Source organism: Saccopteryx bilineata, chromosome 3, assembly GCF_036850765.1.
Source record: "Saccopteryx bilineata isolate mSacBil1 chromosome 3, mSacBil1_pri_phased_curated, whole genome shotgun sequence".
In the NCBI taxonomy this organism is placed as follows: Eukaryota; Metazoa; Chordata; class Mammalia; order Chiroptera; family Emballonuridae; genus Saccopteryx; species Saccopteryx bilineata.
The window spans coordinates 201,863,272-201,886,696 of NC_089492.1; the positions used below are offsets into that span (position 1 = coordinate 201,863,272).

The 23,425-nt window shown below is 38.9% G+C and overlaps 1 protein-coding gene across 2 annotated transcripts in view; it reads right to left on the reverse strand.

Annotated features, from left to right (window-relative positions):
- Positions 1 to 23,425, reverse strand: part of LOC136330933 (E3 SUMO-protein ligase RanBP2-like) — an 87,431-nt gene that overhangs the window by 34,910 nt on the left and 29,096 nt on the right. For both annotated transcript variants that reach the window (XM_066268559.1, XM_066268558.1), the window contains exons 10-19: positions 22,489 to 22,670; positions 22,229 to 22,404; positions 21,891 to 22,014; positions 21,112 to 21,273; positions 20,726 to 20,863; positions 20,503 to 20,649; positions 18,469 to 18,648; positions 18,300 to 18,383; positions 14,477 to 14,612; positions 829 to 923 (exon numbers count right to left, since the gene is read on the reverse strand). In XM_066268559.1, the coding sequence (XP_066124656.1) occupies positions 829 to 923; positions 14,477 to 14,612; positions 18,300 to 18,383; positions 18,469 to 18,648; positions 20,503 to 20,649; positions 20,726 to 20,863; positions 21,112 to 21,273; positions 21,891 to 22,014; positions 22,229 to 22,404; positions 22,489 to 22,670 (1,424 nt within the window). The remainder of the gene's footprint in view (positions 1 to 828; positions 924 to 14,476; positions 14,613 to 18,299; positions 18,384 to 18,468; positions 18,649 to 20,502; positions 20,650 to 20,725; positions 20,864 to 21,111; positions 21,274 to 21,890; positions 22,015 to 22,228; positions 22,405 to 22,488; positions 22,671 to 23,425) is intronic.

Genomic DNA, 23,425 nt, shown 5'->3' on the forward strand with positions numbered 1-23,425 from the left:
TTGTGCAAACCAATTATCACAAACCACAAACTAAGGCATTATAAGGTAAAGCTATCATTAGGTAATGCAGTGCATCATTAAGAGAAGACAGCATTACTACAAAGATACTTAAAACCTTATTCCTTCTTGGCATAAAATAAAAATTGCTAATGACAGCATCTTAAAAATTTAATTCTCCTACAATAAATGATTAGGGTTAGTATCTTCCTCACTCCTAAACAATGTGTCAAATGATGTTAACAATAGTGATGATGATGACTAACATTTATTAAACTTTTACTAATGTGCCAACTGAGCAATGTTCTAATAAGTACTTTACATATATTATCTAATTTTAATATCCTCAAATACCCTATGAATTAAGGCATTATTATCCTCATTCCACATACAAGGAACTAATGTACAGACAGATTTAGACACTTTCCCAAGGTCACAATGAGCAGAAAACCAGGGCCTAAATGCACACAAGTCCTCTGTCTTTAAGCTCTACATTCAACTATTTTGTGATATTGAATCTGAACCACTTCAGGCCTGGAAATACAAACCACTTACAGTTCAGCAAAAATATTCTAGTCCAATTTCTCCCAAAACAGAAGGATGATGGGCCCACCACCGCCACCGCTCCCATTTAAAAATACTCTAAATGTTCACATTTATTGTGAAACAAAAATAAGATAACTAAGCATTAATTTCTATATATGGAGAAAAAATTTTAAATACATCTTGTGGGATGCAAGTTTTAATGCTGAACTACTTGAATTTCTATAAAGGATAATGAAACAATTAAAAAGAAGAAATTTATAAATGCATAAATTTTTGCTTTGTTACCTTTGTGGGAGTAACATTAGCTGCTGGTCTGAGAAGATACTGAGAATTATATGCTGGTGACTGACTATAATATCCTGAAGGGCCAGTGGTTGCAACTAAAAAGGAAAAAAAAAACACTTAAAAAATAAAATCTATACTCTAGTTAAAAGTATCTATGCAAGAACTATAAATACAAAAGCAACAGAAATCAAGGAAAGATTTAAAATTATATAGATTATTTAAATTTCTATATCAAAATAACCCATAAAGAAAATTATCAAACGGCTAGGAAAAACTGCTAAATATAGCACCTCACAACAAGCATCAAAAAAGCAAGAAGGAAGTGGTTTGTCCACTTTCCAAGAAAAAGTGATACTATGTAAGCTGCAGAGCCATGTTCCAACATCAAAATCATTGGGAACACACTAGTCATGGAGCGGGTGTAACGAACCAAAATGCATGTGTTGGCCTCAGGGACATGTCTTGGAAGTGAGCCCTAAACATCTGCACAGTGACAAGGTTGCATTTCATAAACTCAAGCTTAGAATGGTCAAATAAAAATCACCTGACAGGCCCTGGCCGGTTGGCTCAGTGGTAGAGCATCGGCCTGGCGTGCAGGGAGTTTCAGGTTCGATTCCCGGCCAGGGCACACAGGAGAAGTGCCCATCTGCTTCTCCACCCCTCCCCCTCTCCTTCCTCTCTGTCTCTCTCTTCCCCTCGCACAGCCAAGGCTCCACTGGAGCAAAGCTGGCCCAGGCGCTGAGGATGGCTCTATGGCCCCTGCCTCAGGCGCTAGAATGGCTCTGGTTGCAACAGAGCATCGCCCCCTGGTGGGCATGCCGGGTGGATCCCAGTCGGGCGCATGTGGGAGTCTGTCTGACTGCCTCCCCGTTTCCAACTTTAGAAAAATAAAAAAAATAAAAATAAAAATCACCTGACAAATCCATGGAAAAGAATCTCACAAGTGAAAATGTATTCCAGAGGGATAAGGGGTGACACACATTGTGAGTGACATTCATGCTGATGTCAAAACTATTTCCTCCATCTGTTTTCTGTGAGTTTTACAAGAAAATCAACAACTAGAAGACACTCATGTTGGCGGCAAAGACACTCATGTTGACGGCAAAACTACAAAAAGCCATTTGCTTGATCTGTTTAATGAAAGTTTTGCTAGAAAACAATACAACTTCAAGCCTATTTAGGCCTTCACATGAAAGAAGAAAAAAAAATGTGACCCAAAACATACGAAACAATTAATTCTGGAAAGCACTGAAAAAGACCTAAAAAAAAGGCTAGCTAGTCTAAAACATTGCCAAAAAAGCCCAAGTCTGAATCTGGAAAACAAATAGAACTTCCTGATGAAAATGGTTACTGTATTTTGGAATATTCTGGGAAGAAAATAGGCATAGAACAAGCTGATAAATATAAGCAAAGAATCATAAAGCCTGAAATTTAACTAGTGACTGCTAAATAGTGAGGGGGAAAAAACAATTCAAGAGAGTACTTAAGCCTGACCAGGTGGTGGCGCAGTGGATAGAGCATCAGACTGGGATGCCAAGGACCCAGGTTCGAAACACCGAGGTTGCCAGCTTGAGCACGGGTTCATCTGGTTTGAGCAAAAGCTCACCAGTTTGGACCCAAGGTCGCTGGTTCCAGCAAGGGGTTACTTGGTCTACTGAAGGCACGCGGTCAAGGCACATATGAGAAAGTAATCAATGAAAAACTAAGGTGTCGCAATGCACAATGAAAAACTAATGATTGATGCTTCTCATCTCTCCGTTCCTGTCTGTCTGTCCCTATCTATCCCTCTCTGCCTCCCTCTCTGTCTCTGTAAAAAAAAAAAAAAAAGAAAAAAGAAAAAAGAGTACTTAAAGAACCTACTATAAAAAGCATCAAATGAATAGGTAACTCAGTAACTTATTGTACTGAACATACCTAATGTAAATAATACCTAGTATAAATATATAATTATTAAACATACCTAATATTAAAAACTTTCAAACTGGTAATAGTTAACCCTAGGCACGAGTACAAAAATATGGGCACTATAGGATATTGGTGTTGAGTGTAAACTGGCATAGCTTTTCATTAAAGCAATTTCCTGGCCCTGGCCGGTTGGCTCAGCGGTAGAGCGTCGGCCTAGCGTGCGGAGGACCCGGGTTCGATTCCCGGCCAGGGCACACAGGAGAAGCGCCCATTTGCTTCTCCACCCCTCCGCCGCGCTTTCCTCTCTGTCTCTCTCTTCCCCTCCCGCAGCCAAGGCTCCATTGGAGCAAAGATGGCCCGGGCGCTGGGGATGGCTCTGTGGCCTCTGCCCCAGGCGCTAGAGTGGCTCTGGTCGCAACATGGCGACGCCCAGGATGGGCAGAGCATCGCCCCCTGGTGGGCAGAGCGTCGCCCCGGTGGGCGTGCCGGGTGGATCCCAGTAGGGCGCATGCGGGAGTCTGTCTGACTGTCTCTCCCCATTTCCAGCTTCAGAAAAAATGAAAAAAAAAAAAAAGCAATTTCCCAACACAAAATAATTTATAAAATACCCTACAATTCTGGGAACGTGTCCACAGCATTACTTTTTTTTAAGTATTACTTATAATAGCAAAAACTGGAAATAACAGAAACAAGAGAATAAAATTTGCAGTACTTCTACATGATGGAATACGGTGTATTCATTAACAGTATTTTAAAAAAATACTTAATAAGAAAATGCTCAGAACTTAAAGTAGTCTTTTTAAAGTGAGAGGAGGGAAGATAGTGAGACACACTCCCCGCATCTGCCCAGACCGGTATCCACCCAGCAACCCCGATCTGGGGCCAATTCTCGAATCTACCAAGTTATCATCAGCACCCAAGGTCAACACTCAAATCAATGGAGCCACTGGATGAGAGGAAGAGAGAGAGAAGGGAGAGAGGGAGGGAAAGAGAAGCACATGGTCACTTCTCATGTGTGCCCTAACAGGAGATTGGACCCAGGACATCCACACACTGGGCTGACACATACACTGAGCAAATAGGTCAGGGTCTAAAGTAGTATTTAAAAACACATGCTGCCTGACCAGGAGGTGGCGCAGTGGATAGAGTGTCGGACTGGGATGCAGAGGACCCAGGTTCGAGACCCCAGGTAACCAGCTTGAGCACGGGCTCATCTGGTTTGAGCAAAAGCTCACCAGCTGGGACCTAAGGTCACTGGCTTGAGGAAGGGGTTACTCGGTCTGCTGAAGTCCTGCAGTCAAGGCACATATGATAAAGTAATCAATGAACAACTAAGGTGTTGCAACGAAAAACCGATGATTGATGCTTCTCATCTCTCTCAGTTCCTGTGTCTGTTCCTATGTATCCCTCTCTCTGACTCTCTGTCTCTGTAAAAAAAAAATAAGTAACACTTGCTTACTCATCTACAGATAACATAATATGGTTAAAATCTCATTAGAAATCCTTTATGTATACAAAAAGAAAAAACCATAAGAAAATGCTCCTAAACGTTAATAGCAGTATTTTGTGATATTGTTAGCTTTGTTTTCTTTATACTGTTCAGTACATCTTAATATTGCCTATCAATTTATTAATCATTGTTTAATCAAGTTATTTTAAAAAGACAAGAACCATCTTGGTATATTTTTACATATATCAAGAAAATAAGCCTGTCTAAGCGGTGGCGCAGTGAATAGAGCATCGAACTGGAATGCCGAGGACCCAAGTTCGAGACCCGGAGGTCGCCAGTTTGGGTGCGGACTCATCTGGTTTGAGCAAAAGCTCACCAGCTTGAACTCAAGGTCGCTGGCTTGAGCAAGGGGTTACTCAGTCTGCTGAAGGCCCACGGTCAAGGCACATATGAGAAAGCAATCAATGAACAACTAAGGTGTCACAACGAAAAACTGATGATTGATGCTTCTCATCTCTCTCTGTTCCTGTCTGTCTGTCCCTATCTATACCTCTCTCTGACTCTATGATTCTGTTAAAAAAAAAAAAAAAAAGCCTGACCTGTGGTGGCGCAGTGGATAAAGCGTCGACCTGGAAATGCTGAGGTCACCAGTTTGAAACCCTGGGCTTGCCTGGTCAAGGCACATATGGGAGTTGATGCTTCCAGCTCCTCCCCACCTTCTCTCTCTGTCTCTCTCTTCTCTCTCTCTCCCTCTCTGTCTCTCTCTCTCCCTTTCTCTCTCCTCTCTAAAATGAATAAATAAAATAAAAAAATAAAAAACTATCTGAACACAGGAAAGGGAATCAGGAATCAGGAGACTTGAGCTCTCTCCTTTTGGGCCACAAAGCTGCTTTGTTACTACCTTGTCAATTAGCCATTTGTAATTCTCAACTGCCTGACCTGTGGTGGCGCAGTGGATAAAGCGTCAACCTGGAAATGCTGAGGTCACCGGTTCGAAACCCTGGGCTTGCCTGGTCAAGGCACATATGGGAGTTGATGCTTCCAGTTCCTCCCCCCCTTCTCTCTCTCTGTCTCTCCTCTCTCTCTCTCGGTCTCTCCCTCTCCTCTCTAAAAATGAATAAATTTTTAAAAAATAAAAAAATAAAATAAAAAAAAAGTCATTTCTGTAATTCTCAACTGTAAAACGAGGATATGCTGCTTTTACATATTTCATAGGGTAATACAGGGCTAAAATGAGATGATTTCAAAGTTATATTTATTTTTGTTTAACAACCAAAAGACCTTTTATGCTTGTACACAGAAACAGTGGAAATTGAAACCCAAAAGATGACAAATAATCAATTCCACACAGCACTCAAAACACCCTAGAAAAAGCTAGCCAGTCTACTTATCCTCTCTATAAAAAGCTCTAGATATTCAGAAATGATCACCCCAAAGCAGCAGAACATACATTTTCAAATGCTCATGGTACATTCTCTAGGATACATTACATGTTAGGACACAAAACAAGTCTCAATAAATTTAATAAGACTGAAATTATATCAAGTGTCTTCTCTGATCACAATGGCATAAAACTAGAAATCAACTACAGTAGAAAAATAGAAAAACATTTAAACACTTGGAGGTTAAATGCATGTTATTAAATAATGAATGGTTAACAATGAGATCAAGGAAGAAATAAAAAATTTCCTTGAGCCTGACCAGGCGGTGGCGCAGTGGATAGAGCGTTGGACTGGGATGCAGAGGACTCAGGTTCGAGACCCCGAGGTTGCCAGCTTGAGCGTGGGTTCATCTGGTTTGAGCAAAAGCCCACCAGCTTGAACCCAAGGTCGCTGGCTCAAGCAAGGGATTACTCAGTCTGCTGAAGTCCCACAGTCAAGGCACATGAGAAAGCAATCAATGAACAATTAAGGTGTCACAATGAAAAACTGATAATTGATGCTTCTCATCTCTCTGTTCCTGTCTGTCTGTCCTTGTCTATCACTCTCTCTGACTCTCTGTGTCTCTGTAAAAGTAAAAAAAAAAAAAAATTCCTTGAAACAAATGAAAATGAACATATAAGAACTCAAAATTTATGGGACACAGCTAAAGCAGTCCTGGAAGGGATGTTCATAGCATTACAGGGATACCTTAAGGAGCAAGAAAAAGCTCAAATAAAGAACTTAACCCTGTGTCTAAGATAACTAGAAAAAGAAATAAAGCCCAGAGGAAGTAGAAGGAAGGAAATAATAAAGATCAGAGCAAAAATAAGTGACAAAGGGTCTAAAAAAAATAGAGATCAATGAAACCAAGAGCTGGTTTTTGAAAAGGTAAAAAGACTGATGAACCTTTAACTAGAATCATCAAGAAAAAGAGAGGACTCAAATAAATGAAAGTGAAGAAGTAACAACTGACACAGTAGAAATACAAAGGATTGTAATAAAATACTACGAAGATCTGTATGTCAAAAATTGGACAACCTAAGCAAAATGGATAAATTCCTAGAAACGTATTGTCTTCCAAAACTCAATCTGGAAGAATCAGAAAACCTAAAGAGATCGATTATAACAAATGAAATTGAAAAGTTATCTAAAAACTCCCAACAAACAAAAGTCCTGGACCAAATGGCTTCACAGGTGAATTTTACGAAATATTCTCAAGCTATTTCAAAAAATTCAAGAGGAGGGAAGACTTGCAAGCTCCTTTTATGAGGCAAGCATAATCCTCATTCCAAAATCAAGTAAAGACAATACAAAAAAAGAAAACTATAGGCCAATATCCCTGATGAACTTAGATGCTAAAATTCTCAACAAAGTATTAGCAAACCAGATTCAGCAATACATGAAAAAAAATCACACATCATGGTCAAGTGGGATTTATTCTGGGGAGGCAAGACTGGTAAGGCTGGTACAATATTTGCAAATCAATCAATGTTATCACATAAACAAAAGGGTAAAAATAACATGATAATATCAACAGATGCAGAAAAGGTATTTGATAAAATCCAGCGCTCATTATGATCAAAACTCTCAGCAAAGTGGGAATACAGGGAACATACCTCAACATGATCAAGGCCATCTATGACAAACTCATAGCCAACATCATACTCAATGGGCAAACATTAAAAGCAATCCCTTTAAGAGCCGAAACAAGGCAGGAGTGCCCCGTCACCACTCTTATCAACATAGTTCTGGAAGTCCTAGCCACAGCAATCAGACAAGAAGAAGAAACAAAAGGCATCCAAACTGGAAAAGAAGTAAAAGTATCATAATTTGCCAACGACAGAGAACACCCTAAAGTCTCAGTCAAAAAACTACTAGACTTGATAAATGAATTCAGCAAGGTGGCAGGATATAAAATATTCAGAAATCAGTGGCATTTTAATACACCAACAATAAGCTGTCTGAAAGAGAAATTAAGGAAACAATCCCCTTCAGTACTGCAACAATAAAAAAATAAAGTACCTAGGAGTAAATTTAACCAAGGAGGTAAAGGACTTATACTCAGAAAATTATAAAACACTGATAAAAGCAATCAAGTAAGATACAAACAAGTGGAAGCATATACCATGGTTCATAGATAGGAAGAATAAACATCATTGAAATGTCTATATTACCCAAAGCAATTTAAAAATTCAATGCAATTCCTATTCAAATACCAATGGATTTGGTATATATTCTATATCAAAGATATAGGACAAATATTCCAAAAATTTATATGGAACCAAAAAAGTACATGAATAGCCTCAGCAATCTTCAAAAAGAAGAATAAAGTGAGTGGTATCACACTTTCTGATATCAAGTTATACTACAAGGCCATTGTACTCAAAACAGCTTGGTACTGGCATAAGAACAGGCATACAAATCAATGGAACAGAACAGAGAACCCAGAAAGAACCCACGCCTTTATGGTTGATTGATATTTGACAAAGGAGGTAAGAGTATTCAATGGAGTAAAGACAGCCTCTTCAACAAATGGTGTTGGGATAATTGGACAGGTACATGGAAAAAAAGAAATGAAACTACACCACCAACTTTCACCATTCACAAAAGTAAACTCAAAATGGATAAAAGACTTAAATGTAAGTAGTGAAACCATAAACATCTTGGAAGAAAACAGTAAACTCTCTGGTATCTCTCATAGCAGTATTTTTGCTGATTTTTCTCCACGGGCAAGTGAAATAAAGGACAGTATAAACAAATGAGACTGTATCAGCTTTTGTACTGCAAAAGACACCATAAACAAAATAAAAAGACAACCCACACAGGGAAAGAACATATTCACCAATACGTCTGATAAGGGGTTAATAACCAAAATTTATAAAGAACTTCTAAAACTCAACACCAGGAAGGTAAACAAACCAATTAAAAAATGGGCAAAAACACTGAAGAGACACTTCTCCAGAGAGAACATACAAATAGACAATAGACAAATGAAAAAATGTTCAACATCACTAATCATTAGAGAAATGCAAATTAAAACCACAATAAGATACCACCTCACACCAGTCAGAATGGCTTTCATTAACAAAAAACACAGTAAGTGCTGGCCAGGGTGTGGAGAAAAGGAAACCCTCCTGCACTGCTGGTGGGAATGCAGACTGGTGCAGCCACTGTGGAAAACAGTATGGAGGTTCCTCAAAAAATTAGAAATGAAACTGCCTTTTGACCCAGCCATCCCACTTTTAGGAATATATCCTAAGAATACCAAATCACTGATTCAAAAGATGTGCACCCCCATGTTTATTGCAGCATTGTTTACAATAGTCAAGTTCTGGAAACAGCACGTGTCTGTCAGTGGATAAGGGGACTAAAAAGCTGTGGTACAGCCTGACCAGGCAGTGACGCAGTGGATAGAGCATCAGACTGGGATGCGGAGGACCCAGGTTCAAGATCCCGAGTTCACCAGCTTGAGCGTGGGCTCACCTGGTTTGAGCAAAAAGCTCACCAGCTTGGACCCAAGGTCGCTGGCTCAAGCAAGGGGTTACTCAATCTGCTGTAGCCCCCCTCCCCCAAGGCACATATGAGAAAGCAATCAGTAAACAACCAAGGAGCCACAATGAAGAATTGATGCTTCTTATCTCTCTCCATTCCTATCTGTCTGTCCCTATCTATCCCTCTCTTTAACTCTCTCTCTGTCTCTGGAAGAAGAAAAAAAAAAGAGCTGTAGTACATATACACAATGGAATACTATGCAGCTGTGAAAAAGTAGGAAACCTTACCTTTTGTGACAGCATGGATAGACCTGGAGATTATTATGCTAAGTGAAATAAGCCAGGTAGAAAAAGAAAAGTATCATATGATCTCACTTATATGTGGAATCTAATGAACAAAGTGAACTGAAGAACAGAATAGAGGCAGAGACAATGTCATAGGGACCAGAGGGACAGCAGTCTGAGGGAAGGGGGATGAGGCGATGGGATCAGAGAAGGTAAAGAAATTAGTGAAACTATATATATACGTAACACAGAGATATAGATAACAGGACAGCAAATCCTAGAGGGAAGGAGGAAGCAAGTTAGGGAGAGGGGGCAAAAGAGGTATAAAAAGGGACACAGGGCCTGACCTGTGGTGGGGCAGTGGATACAGCATCAACCTGGAAACGCTGAGGTTGCCGGTTCAAAACCCTGGGCTTGCCTGGTCAAGGCACATATGGGAGTTGATGCTTTCTGCTCCTCCCCTCTTCTCTCTCTCTCTCTCTCTCCCCCCTCTCTACAGTGAATAAATAAAATCTTTTAAAAAAGGGGGGAGGGGGGACACGGGCCTGATCAGTGGTGGTGCAGTGGATCAAGTGTTGAACTGGAATGCTGAGGTCGCTGGTTCGAGGCCCTGGGCTTGCTCAGTAAGGCACATATGGGAGTTGATGTTTCCTGCTCCTCCTCCCTTCTCTCTCTCTTTCTCTCTCACTATCCCCTCTCTAAAATAAATAAATAAATCTTAAAAAGGGGGGGGACACAGGCGGAGTTGAGGGAGTTATATATTCAGTGGGACACTTGAATCCATGTAAACACAATATATTAAAAGTGAATAAAAATTTTTTAAAAATTATTTCAATTATCAACCACATGCAGACATCTTGATGTTGAGTCACATAAGAGCTCCCAACAGTAGTGGAGGTAGCCCAGAGGAAATGTGCCTTGTTGATAAAATACATGCTAAGTCCTTGAGCCTGCATTCATAAGTCTCAGCCCTGATCATTTCTCCTTTACATACCCATTATTTTCATAACAGGTTTAAACTTACCTCAACTACAGAAGTTGTTTATTTTATTAAAGTCATTTTAATCTGCTTTTCATAATGCTTTTAGACCATTTCTGATAAATGCATATTTTATCTTAATTGCTATTTGCATATTACATTATGATGCAGGAATTTCTGATTGTGGCCAGTGACACTGTCTATAACAGGGGTCGGGAACCTATGGCTCGCAAGCCAGATGTGGCTCTTCTGATGGCTGCATCTGGCTCGCAGACAAATCTTTAATAAAAAAATTAATAACGTTAAAAATATAAAACATGAGTTGAGTACCTATGTCTTCTTCTATGTATTTAATTGTTTCAACTCATGGACCTGGGTTTTAAAGAGCATTTTATGAATTTGACTCCAATGGCAAGAGAAGTGAAGGCAAAAATTAATGAATGGGACTACATCAGACTAAGAAGTTTTTGCTCAGCAAGAGAAACTGATAACAAAATAAACAGAAAGCCAACTAAATGGGAAATGATTTTTTCAAACAACAGCTCAGATAAGGGCCTAATATCCAAAATATACAAAGAACTCATAAAACTCAACAACAAACAAACAAACAATCCAATAAAAAAAATGGGAAGAAGATATGAATAGACACTTCTCCCAGGAAGAAATACAAATGGCCAACAGATATATGAAAAGATGCTCATCTTCTTTAGCTATTAGAGAAATGCAAATCAAAACGGCAATGAGATACCACCTCACACCTGTTCGATTAGCTGTTATTAGCAAGTCAGTTAATAGCAAATGTTGGAGAGGCTGTGGAGAAAAAGGAACCCTCATACACTGTTGGTGGGAATGTAAAGTAGTACAACCATTATGGAAGAAAGTATGGTGGTTCCTCAAAATAAGTGAATTTTCAGTTTCCTCAAAACTGAAAATAGAACTACCTTATGACCCAGCAATCCCTCTACTGGGTATATATCCCCAAAACTCAGAATCATTGATACGTAAAGACACATGCAGCCCCATGTTTATTGCAGCATTGTTCACAGTGGCCAGGACATGGAAACAACCAAAAAGCCCATCAATAGATGACTGGATAAAGAAGATGTGGCACATATACACTATGGAATACTACTCAGCCATAAGAAATGATGACATCGGAACATTTACAGCAAAATGGTGGGATCTTGATAACATGATACGAAGCGAAATAAGTAAATCAGAAAAAAACAGGAACTGTATTATTCCATACGTAGGTGGGACACAATAGTGAAACTAAGAGACATTGATAAGAGTGTGGTGGTTACGGGGGGGGGAGGGGGGAAAGGGACAGGGATAGGGGGTGGGGAGGGGCACAAAGAAAACAAGATAGAAGGTGACAGAGGACAATCTGACTTTGGGTGGTGGGTATGCAACATAATTGAACGACAAGATAACCTGGACTTGTTATCTTTGAATATATGTATCCTGATTTATTGATGTCACTCCATTAAAAAAATAAAATTATAAAAAAAATAAAATTAAAAAATATATATATATATATAAAACATTCTCATGTAGGCCCTGGCCGGTTTGCTCAGTGGTAGAGCGTCAGCCTGGCGTGCAGAAGTCCCGGGTTCCATTCCTGGCCAGGGCACACAGGAGAAGCGCCCATCTGCTTCTCCACCCCTCCCCCTCTCCTTCCTTTCTGTCTCTCTCTTCCCCTCCCGCAGCCGAGGCTCCACTGGAGCAAAGATGGCCGGGCGCTGCCCCAGGCGCTAAAGTGGCTCTGGTCGCAACAGAGCGACGCCCTGGAGGGGCAGAGCATCGCCCCCTAGTGGGCAGAGCGTCGCCCCCTGGTGGGTGTGCCGGGTGGATCCCCGTCGGGAGCATGCGGAGTCTGTCTGACTGTCTCTCCCCGTTTCCGGCTTCAGAAAAATACAGAAGAAAATAAATAAATAAAAAATAAATAAAGTAACCAATTAAAAAAAAAAAAACATTCTCATGTATTACAATCCATTCATTTCCTACTGCTCATGTTCATGATTGCGGGTGGCTGGAGCCAATCACAGCTGTCCTTCGGGACAACAGCAAATTTTTATTGGATAATGCATAATGTACACGGGTTGTTGTATGGCTCTCACGGAATTACATTTTAAAATATGTGGCGTTCATGGCTCTCTCAGCCAAAAAGTTTCTCAACCACTGGTCTATAAGATACAGTAAAAATTGTACCACAGATGAATAGCCAAAAGCTGTTTTTTCCAATTATAAAACTCACTTTCTTAAAGCTGCCATACCTCTTTAGTACCCTTTGACCTTCCTCCAAAGCACCTCCCTATTGTCTCTTCTTTTGACATCTTGACCACTGTCTGCACTACCCATTGTCACTCAGAATTTTTGTCTGTCCCTGTAGTCTGCTAATTCACCTTTGTATGACAGTTCCTTCTGAGGGTTCCAAAATGCCTTCAAAGACAGAAAATTACAAACATAATCCAGTTTGAAACACCTCTTGAATTTGGATGTACCAGTTTTCAAAATGTATGGTATGTGACAAGTATGAAAAACATCAAAGCTTGAAATTTATTCCAGGTTATAAGATCTACAAGGACTCAGAGATTTAAATGGAATTGGAAATTTGAATCTTGACTGAATATTTGATGATTTATTAAAGCTTTTTGATATTTAATAACATTAAAAGTTAGTATTTCAAGCAAAAAAAAAGCTTTAGATAGTAAACAGGGTTGTAATCTGTAAGTAAGCAATGTCTGAACTCTTGACATCGTATATATTTGTCTGTGACTTAAGACCTTTAGTATGTTTAACTTTACAGAGACTTACTATTACTTTGCCTGCATTTAGAAGAAACTGTCACAAGAAAATAGGAAGGTAACCTTAAATATGGCCCCCAAGGACTATCACACAAATGTACTAATCTAAACTATACCAAAGCATTCTAAATCTTTCTTAAGTTAAAACTAATAGAAAATGTGCACTACTACTATTTCAGGAATCTATCTCATAAAAAAGTACCTATTTTTTGTCATTATTTCTGGGTACCTCAGTGCAATGTATTATACCAGCAAATGGCTTTAAAGTTAGACCACTGAAGTCTGAACCCCAGCTCTATCAATAATCACCTTTTACAATAATAGATAATCTTTCTAAACCCATTTCTTCATCTATAAAATCAGGACTGGTAACAGTGCCTACCACTCTGGATGACTGTGATTAAGTAACATTACATTGACACAAAGCACTTCTGTACAAAGACAACCCAAAGGAAGCAATATTGGTACCATTTGGTTAATTGTTTACTGTGTTCTGTAAGTAAACACTGAATATACACCCACACTAACATAAATGCTCAAAATTATCATGTGAGTCAACTATTATTTCCATGCTTCAAACAAAGAAACCAGCTCAGAGAGGTCAATAAGTGATACAACACAATTTCAAAACCTAGTATGGTCTAGCTCCAAACTCCTTCCTTTCATGTATGACCATGGTATTTCAAAACAAGATACCCTGTGAATGTCATACCTCTTAGAATATCATCAAAATAATTCCCGAGAAGTTTGTTTTTTTTTTCTTTTTAAAGAATAATGATAGTCTTTTATTTATTTATTTAAATTTTGGAGGCAGGAGAGAGAGAAAGAGAAAGTGGGTAGAAGCAGAAAGCATCAACTCACAGAATTTCCTTTTCGTATGTGCCTTGACCGGGCAAGCCAGAGGTTTCAAACTGGCAACCTGAACATTCCAAGTCAATGCTTTATCCCCTGCACCACTACAGGCCAGGCCAAAGTTTAAATTTTCATTTACACATCTCTTAATGCATTACAATATCAGTAATATTTTTCAATTATACGGAATAGTTCCAACTCAGTGTCAGGTCCTCTAACATGTGCATTGAAGGGTTATTCTTTAAGCCTTTATCTACAAAGTACCAGATAAAGCTTGTTACGTTTCTGCTTGGAGTTAAAAAAATCTCAGTAATACCAAATACAGCTTACCTAATACACAAGCAGACATATCTATACCTATATATAAACAAATGTATATACACAGGTGAATTTAAAAGTTACCTATTTAAATGAAGGGGAAGTACAGGATTTACTAACATATCCAAATGCCAACTCACCTGTTAGTGGAGCCCCATGAAAATTCTGTGATCCCTGATATCCATCAGGCACTGAATCTGGTCCATAAGATTCTGTAGGCCAACGACGAGGGGACCCTGAGTTACTGCTATTTAGTTTCAATTCCTGCATTTCTTTCTGTTGGAAGAAGAAGAAAAAAATTTTTAGGCAATTATATAATACCAGAAAGTGATAAAACAAATATTTTAAGTTGAAATACCTGCTAATTAATGCCTTTTGATTCTACATTCCAATAAGATCAGAATACCAGGTGCTGACTTAACATGATCTTGATATTCTGTTAGCTCTCATGCTCCCATTCTTTCATTCCTCAGTACCACACCCTAATTTACTCACTACATTTAGCTCTCACCTAACAGTTCAGTAGCCCTCAAATGGCCTCTTCTCCATTTCCATTCTGTATCTGCCTGAGTTATTATCTTTCTAAAGTTCGGCTCCATACAAGACAAGCACCTACTAATTACATTTCTTTCTCTGACATTACATCCCAAACACCCTTCCAGCATACCTCCTCTGCCAAAACACTGCTTCACTCTTAAATCCACGTGGACAACTCAACATTTCATATTACTTCCCCATACCAGCTTTGCACATCCCACACCTGATGTAAAAAAACACTACTTATCCTTAAGGGATGCTCAGATGATTCAATAGAAAAAGAAAAACAACTAATATTTGCTCAGAATATACGTACGGGGTGTGGCAAAAGTAGATTTACAGCTATAAGTACACAAAACAGTTTATTCCTGTATTATTTGTTAGTTATCATATTATTTTCCATATGAACTGTAAACTTAATTTTGCCCCACCCTGTATTATGTAGATAAAATATTCCAAGCATTTTACCAAAGTTTTTAATCCTTACACAGATAGTAACTAAGGTGACCAACTATTTTACAATGAAATAGAGGACAAAAATAAATAGAAGAAAACAAGATCGTAAATAAAACATTTTGTTCATTGCAATAATACACTATAATATGATAAATGCATAATAAAGACATTTGTAATATTTTATATTGTAATTATGCTTATGTGCCTATTAATTTTTAATAATAATTGTAAGAAAAAAGTAGTCATTTAGATACAAATACATCACAACACATGCAATAGATCGACTCTGCATTGATTGCAGACATTTACAGATTCGTCTTCCAATATCAAAAAGGAGGACATGTTGGAAGACACTTTTTGAGGGAGGAAGGAACTTACAAAAGAAGGACTGTCCTCCCTAGGGGGGACGATTGGTCACCTTATAGTAACTTATATCTTAAAATGAGAAAAAAGATGTAGGAAATGGCACAGCTTAGAACTGAAACCAGATCTTACTCCAAAACCATTTTCCTAATACCATTCTGCTACACAGCCTTCTAATGGTATCGACACAGCTAGCTATCAGATCTCTGTCTTTTCTTTCTTTTGGGGGGGGGAACAGAGAGAGGGACAGATAGGGACAGACAGACAGGAAGGAGAGAGATGAGAAGCACCAATTCTTTGTTGCAGCACCTTAGTTGTTCATTTATTGCTTTTTCTCATATGTGCCTTGATCGGGTGGCTAAAGCAGACAGTGACCTCTTGCTCAAGCCAGCAACCTCGAGGTTTTTAACCTGGGTCCTCTGCGTCCCAGTCTGACACTCTATCCACTGTGCCACCACCTGGTCAGGCCAGATGCCTGTCATTTCATAGACAACTAAATGGCAACACCCTCCCCAACAGTAGGACCTACAAAATGTCCCTTACAAAACAGGCATTTATCAAGAAACTACTTCTCAAAAGAAAGAAAAAACCAAACCCATGGTATCAGACAACAGGTCACTTTTAAAGGCAATATGAAACATCTCTGTATGGGCCAGGGATCTGTGAAGTCAGAGATGGATTCAGCATGTCTGCTACCTTCTACTAGAGGTATTTTCAAATATAAATTTCCCAAAAGCCATAACAATGAGGTAAAAATCTCTCTAATTTTCAAGCTAACTAAAATTTCCCCATTTATCCATCTACTATGTCTAGTTCAGATGCTATACATCCATAAATCTCTGTATGGGCCAGGGATCATACAGGGATCATAACGTCATCAAAAGGAAAATTTCACTGATCACTACTGCTATCCAGACCATAGTTTTGAACATGCAGTTAATGCTATAACCATAATTTAAAAAATTCAAACTGGCCCTGGCTGGTTGGCTCAGTGGTAGAGCATCAGCCTGGCGTGCAGAAGTCCCGGGTTCAATTCCTGGCCAGGGCACACAGGAGAAGAGCCCATCTGCTTCTCCACCCCTTCCCCTCTCCTTCCTCTCTCTCTCTCTCTCTTCCCCTCCCACAGTTGAGGCTCCATTGGAGCAAAGATGGCCTGGGCGCTGGGGGTGGCTCCTTGGCCTCTGCCCAGGCGCTAGAGTGGCTCTGGTCGCAAAAGAGAGACACCCCGGAGGGGAAGAGCATCGCCCCCTGATGGGCAGAGCATCCTCCCTGGTGGGCGTGCCGGGTGGATCCCGGTCAGGCGCATGCAGGAGTCTGTCTGTCTCTTCCCATTTCCAGCTTCAGAAAAAAAATAAATAAATAAATAAAAAATTTTAAAAAATGAAAATTCAAACTAGAAAATGTGCCGAGAACTACTTTCTTACTTTACAGATGAGAAGCCAGACAGAAAAAGGTAAGAAAATGCCTGGCCTAAGATGGTTAATTAGTGGCAGTGAGCACTAGAGCCCAGTTTTTCAGGCACATGAACTTAATGTTCTACTATCCTTCTACAAATATACTGCTCACAAAAATTAGAGGATATTGCAAAATGAATATGAAGTGATAAAATATCCCCTAATTTTTGTGAGCAGTGTACAATGTTGCGTGCTCGAAACCTACATGGGAAGTCAAGACTGTATGTAATACCACACCAGGCCACAATTACACAAAATTGGCATAAAAACCTTTGTGCGCCTGGCCTGTGGTGGCGCAGTGGCTAAAGCGTCGACCTAGAAATGCTGAGGTCACCGGTTTGAAACCCTGGGCTTGTCTGGTCAAGGCACATATGGGAGTTGATGCTTCCAGCACCTCCCCCTGTTCTCTCTCTCTCTTTCTCTCCCTCCCTCCTCTCTCTCTAATAAAAATGGATAAATAAAATCTTAAAAAAAAAACAAATATTTGTGCTTGTTCATAGCTTGTTCCCCTCCCAACTGCATGTTTAATGCCAACACGCTGCTGACAGCACTGTGATGATCATACAAGTTATCAATTTCCCTGATGTAACTTTACAAGTATGACTTAGTTCTTCCTCAATCAGCACGAAACCATCTGTACTTCCAATTCCAAGTTACTTTGAGACTTATAGTTAAGATCATTTTCATATAACTAAGATAAAATCTTGTACATATAACTATGTCCTTACATAATTAAGTTAAACTCATGCGAAGGTATCACACAAAGATGCTTTCTGAAGTTAAGACAACCTGTCAATTCCATTCCTATCTACAAATTTGACACACATCACCACAGTCAGTCTGAGAAATGAATTCATAGACCAAGGTACAGCTTTTTCACTAGTTTAATTCAATCACTTGGAGACCTCCTCTATGCCAATAACAGTACTATGTTTGGGATAAAATAGTCTACCATTGAAGTATTCACATCTGGTGGAGGATGCAGACATAAGTTATTTCAAAAATATCATAACTATTACTTTGGAGCTATGTAAAACATAATAGTATGACTCTACAGTAGAATGGCAAAAAGACATTTTCAATAGCTTTAGAATGGTCAGGAAAGGAATATCAGAATGAAGGAAGCACAGGATAGAAAAAGTAAGTGATTTACCTTAATAGCCTCTACTTGTTGGCAGATCATTTTCAGTAAAGAATTCTGATCTTCTGCCCACTGAGGTGGTGCTTTGGGAGAATACTATAAAATAACAACAAAACATATTTACAACATTTACAAAAGAAGCATATTCCACAACAGAAAGAGCCGTTTTTTTCCCACTTACCTTGTAACTTTTACTTGGTGACAGAGAATACTTGGTGGGAGAAGGTGTAGAATGTTTCATTTCTGAATCTGCATTACGCAAAGAACCATTTTTATAGAGAGGACCTCCCTCACTATAGTCATCAAGCTCCTGCATGACTGAGTTAAACATCTCTTTTACAGACTCCAGCGGCACAGGCAACTAAAAATAAAGGCATGATTCAAGGACCTTATATAGTAAAAAGATCAAAGTAAAAATTATTATAAAAATATAAGGTATTTTACTAATTTGTTCATTTTCCCACTTTTGTGTAACAAGCATTTTATACTTTAATAACAGACATGAAACTGTTTATGTAACCTAAAGTTCTCTAACTCTAAAGTCTATGCTGTTTCTATTTTTCTGTTAGCCATAATAATAGCAAAAGAATGTTAAGTTGGGAAACTTTTCAATGTGAGCAAAATATGTTCTCACTGACTTTGAATTGAGAGAAAAAGAGATGTCAGAATGCACCAGACAACATAAATCCCAATCTGAGAGCAGCAATACAAATTAATTGACAAATATTTGTAAAAATTGAATATAACTGAAGTTAATACCATCACAACAGTCTCAAACTGCTGAGAACTGGAGAAAAGATAGTCCACAGGAGGTGATAAAGACGAAAAGGAATGCTCTGATGTTATCGGCCACCTACCGCTAGTTTCAATAAAATGTTTAGCCTGACCAGGCAGTGGTCCAGTGGATAGAGCAACAGACTGGGATGCAGAGAACCCAGATTTGAAGCCCAAGGTAGATGGCTTGAGAAAGGGGTCACTAGCTCTGCTGTAGCTCCCCCTCCCCAGGTCAAGGCACATATGAAAAAGCAATCAATGAACAACTAAGGTGTAACAACAAAGAATTGATGCTTCTCATCTCTCTCCTTTCTGTCTTTTCCCTATCTGCCACCACACTTAAAAAAAGTTTAATTGTCTGCCCTGGCAGGTTGGCTCAGCGGTAGAGCGTCGGCCTAGCGTGCGGAGGACCCGGGTTCGATTCCCGGCCAGGGCACACAGGAGAAGCGCCCATTTGCTTCTCCACCCCTCCGCCGCGCTTTCCTCTCTGTCTCTCTCTTCCCCTCCCGCAGCCAAGGCTCCATTGGAGCAAAGATGGCCCGGGCGCTGGGCATGGCTCTGTGGCCTCTGCCTCAGGCACTAGAGTGGCTCTGGTCGCAACATGGCGACGCCCAGGATGGGCAGAGCATCGCCCCCTGGTGGGCAGAGCGTAGCCCCATGGTGGGCGTGCCGGGTGGATCCCGGTTGGGCGCATGCGGGAGTCTGTCTGACTGTCTCTCCCTGTTTCCAGCTTCAGAAAAATGAAAAAAAAAAAAAAAGTTTAATTGTCAAACTCATTAAGAACTGGTCTTAGGTAGCAATACATTGCTAAGATAACAAATCTAAGTGTCTTGCCTTATAAATGTTTTCTAATTCCCCAAAAAGTATTTTTTTTAACAGTACGAACCTAGATTCTCTATTTTTAAAAAAGCAACATCAAAGCTAAGACAAAGTAATGCTAATTAAATACGCATTTAAATACTCACACCTTCTGTGCATTATGAGGTACTACTGAGCATTTTTTAAATTACACAGCAAAATATAAAATCATAGCTGAAACACTTATCACCCAATTGACACTAATAAGAACACAAAACAGCCTGACCAGGCGGTGGCGCAGTGGATAGAGCATCTGATTGGGATGCGGGGATCCCAGGTTCAAGACCCCGAGGTCACCAGCTTGAGTGCGGGCTCATCTGGATTGAGCAAAAAGCTCACCTGCTTGGACCTAAGGTCGCTAGCTCGAGCAAGGGGTCACTTGGTCTGCTGAAGGCCCATGGTCAAGGCACATATGAGAAAGCAATCAATGAACAACTAAGGTGTTGCAACAAAAAACTGATGATTGATGCTTCTCATCTCTCTCCGTTCCTGTCTGCCCCTATCTATCCCTCTCTCTGACTCTCTCTCTCTGTCCCTGTAAAAAAACAAAAACAAAAAAACCCCCACAAGACATATAGCTTACTTTTCTGACTACAGAGAGATCTGAATCACTGTCATCCAGAATCTTTATTAGGTAGTCCCTGGTCTTTCTCAGGTAATTTTTGCATTCTTCTTGTTCTTCAGGAGAAAGGGCATCATTTTCAACATCTTCTGCTTTTCTGTGAAAAATCTATATAAAGAATGCTTTTAGCAAATAATTAGGTTTAAAAAGAAAACAAAAAAGAACTTCAAGTACATCTACTTACCAGGGCAAGATTCCAATAAGAAACAACATTTTTTATAGATTCAAAAGCAGTCATAGCATCTTCTATATTTCCATTCACAGCATCTAATATGGCAAATGTTATGTGTGCTTCTTCTTCATATTCACAGATTTCAGAGGCCTGAACACATTTAGTAACTGTTAGTCACATGGCCTCAACCCAGGACATCAAACCCAAACAACGTCCCAAAGATTTTATATGATCTAATGAGATTAGCATTTCAATACCCTTTTGAGCCATATTTTAATTGTAACAGCTAGTACATTAAAAAACAAGACTACCATTAAACAGACAAGTAATTTAAGTATTCTTTGCTTATCTACTGGAAATCCACACCCCAGTTAATTAAATAAGTGACCCTTCATTACCTGGATGTCTGCACTATGAAAGTGTTTAAACAGAGGGTCAACAGGCTCAGGAACACTGCTCTTTTTTTTTATTATCTTGAATAATGGTAAAACCGTCTTCCAATAATGAACACTTCTGCTTATGTATTCCCGTTGATCATAAAAAGAATTAAGACTACTGCCCTAAAATAGAAAGTTAGAAGTATACAAGCTAAGGAACAGATATTCAGATCTAAAAATTCATTTATAAATAGTCTGCACAACTGATTTAATTTCAAATCAAGGCAAAAAAGATTCCCAAGTCACATGCTCAAATCTCCAAATACTCAAATAAATAACCATTGATGACACTAACCTAATGAGGCTGCCCAGAGCTGTCACTTTTATAGCTGAAGTCTGCCACTGTGTCACAGTTTGGTCAAAGAGCTAAATATCTACACCTAATTTTGCCACAGAACAGACCTCAAAAATTAAGATGACCTATAATGCCCTTACCTAAAGAGCTTCTTACTCCCGAATGTTGGAAAAATATCAAGCTAGACAATACTTATACCTTAATTATTATTAAGTAATAATATTAACAGCTAATAGTTATGTAACATTTACCATGCCCAGTACTGTTATAAGTGCTTATATATTAACTATATTAACTATTATGTGGCAAGATAAAAAAACTACACTTCACCTGGATGAATAAGCAGTTCCTGTTTTAGAACTAAATGACTTCAAACAAAAAGTTTACGACTTTTTAAAACAATAAGATAATGTTTTTTAAAATACTTATACTTTAATAAACTCACCATTTTCTGAAGATATTTTGCCCAATGTACAAGCAGAGCAGGTTGAAGGCCATGTTTTTCCTGGCCCCTTAGAGTATTTATGTCACGTTGAACTAGAAGTCGTAATTTTGCTGAGGTTCCAGGGCTAAAAACAGTTTTATTTAATAAAACTGATTGATAAACATGCATTCCAACACGTGTTTATTCATCACACAATAATTATATGCCTAGGCAATAAGTTTTTTGGGGTTTTTTTGTGTTTTTGTTTTTTTTTAGGCAATAAGTTTTTAAGTTAAATAAGTTTTTAAATAAAAAATCTACTCGGTGAGTTAAAGGAATATTTTTGTTTTACTACTTACATTGCTTTTCTGTGAATTAGATTACAAACTGCATCCCACCAAGATTTCTGTCTCTCTGTACAAAGTTGTTTACACACAGGAAGTGGCAAGCATAGTGGCTGATAGAAGTTGTACTGAGAACTGCATTTTTCCTTCAATTGTAAGTGGCTGGTATATATTACTCCAAGTAGAAATACCTGTTTTATTTAAAGAAATACCAACTTGTTAGAAAAAATTAAACAAAACTCAAAATACCAAATTTGCTAAAAATCTTTGCTTACTTCGAGATCTAAAATACATATTGACTCAGGTGCATTTGTTTCAAGTCTTGAGGTTTCTTGGGGCAAATGATGAAAAAGCTGTTTTAGCCATTTTCGAATTGCAGGTAAGGTAGGCAACAAATTCCACTGTAAGCCAAGCCAGGTAAGGTGCTGAAGGCTACCATTATGCGCTCGAATGGCACCTGAAATTAAGGGGAAAAAGTGGCTCTGAAAACGTTTTCTGTGCCATAACTTTTGCCAGTAACTAACTCATATTAAATGTATCTTAATTTTCTCTATCAGAGCTGAAGGAAAATCTATGATAATCTAAGTCTCATTTTTATTAAAGGTGTTCACACTTTACTCTAGGAATTTTTAAAATAGTTGGAGACAGCTCAAGTCCACCTGAGAAAAATAAAGTAACTCACAGAACTCAATAAAACAAAAATCTGACGAGAGCAAAATAAAAAACAGCCACCCACTAAGAAATCTTTAAATAGTGGATTTTCCTTTCACTAGCGTCATTAAAACAATGGGACACCAGTACATTAATCTATTAGAATGGTAAAGAGAATTTGTCTTCTAGAAGACATTCAGTACTAAGAAAGTTATGAGTTTCTGGAGCATAGAGAGGTACAGCCTTTCCGGTAAGATGGCAATTTGCTAAGTGACTTAAACATGTTCCTCAACTTTGTCCTAGTAACTGTTTTTGGAAATCTATTGAAAGATTTGAAATGGAGACATTTTACATTAAAGTTTTCAACACAGTATTATTTTAATAGTGAAAAAACAGGAAATAACTTGAACATCCAACAATAAAAAGCAGCAAGCAAACTAATTCATGAAAATAGATATTATATTGCTAGTAAAAGTGATAGTTACAGCCTGATGGCACAGTGGATAAAGCATCAGATGGGGACGCAGAGGACCCAGGTTCTAAACTCCAAAGTCGCCAGCT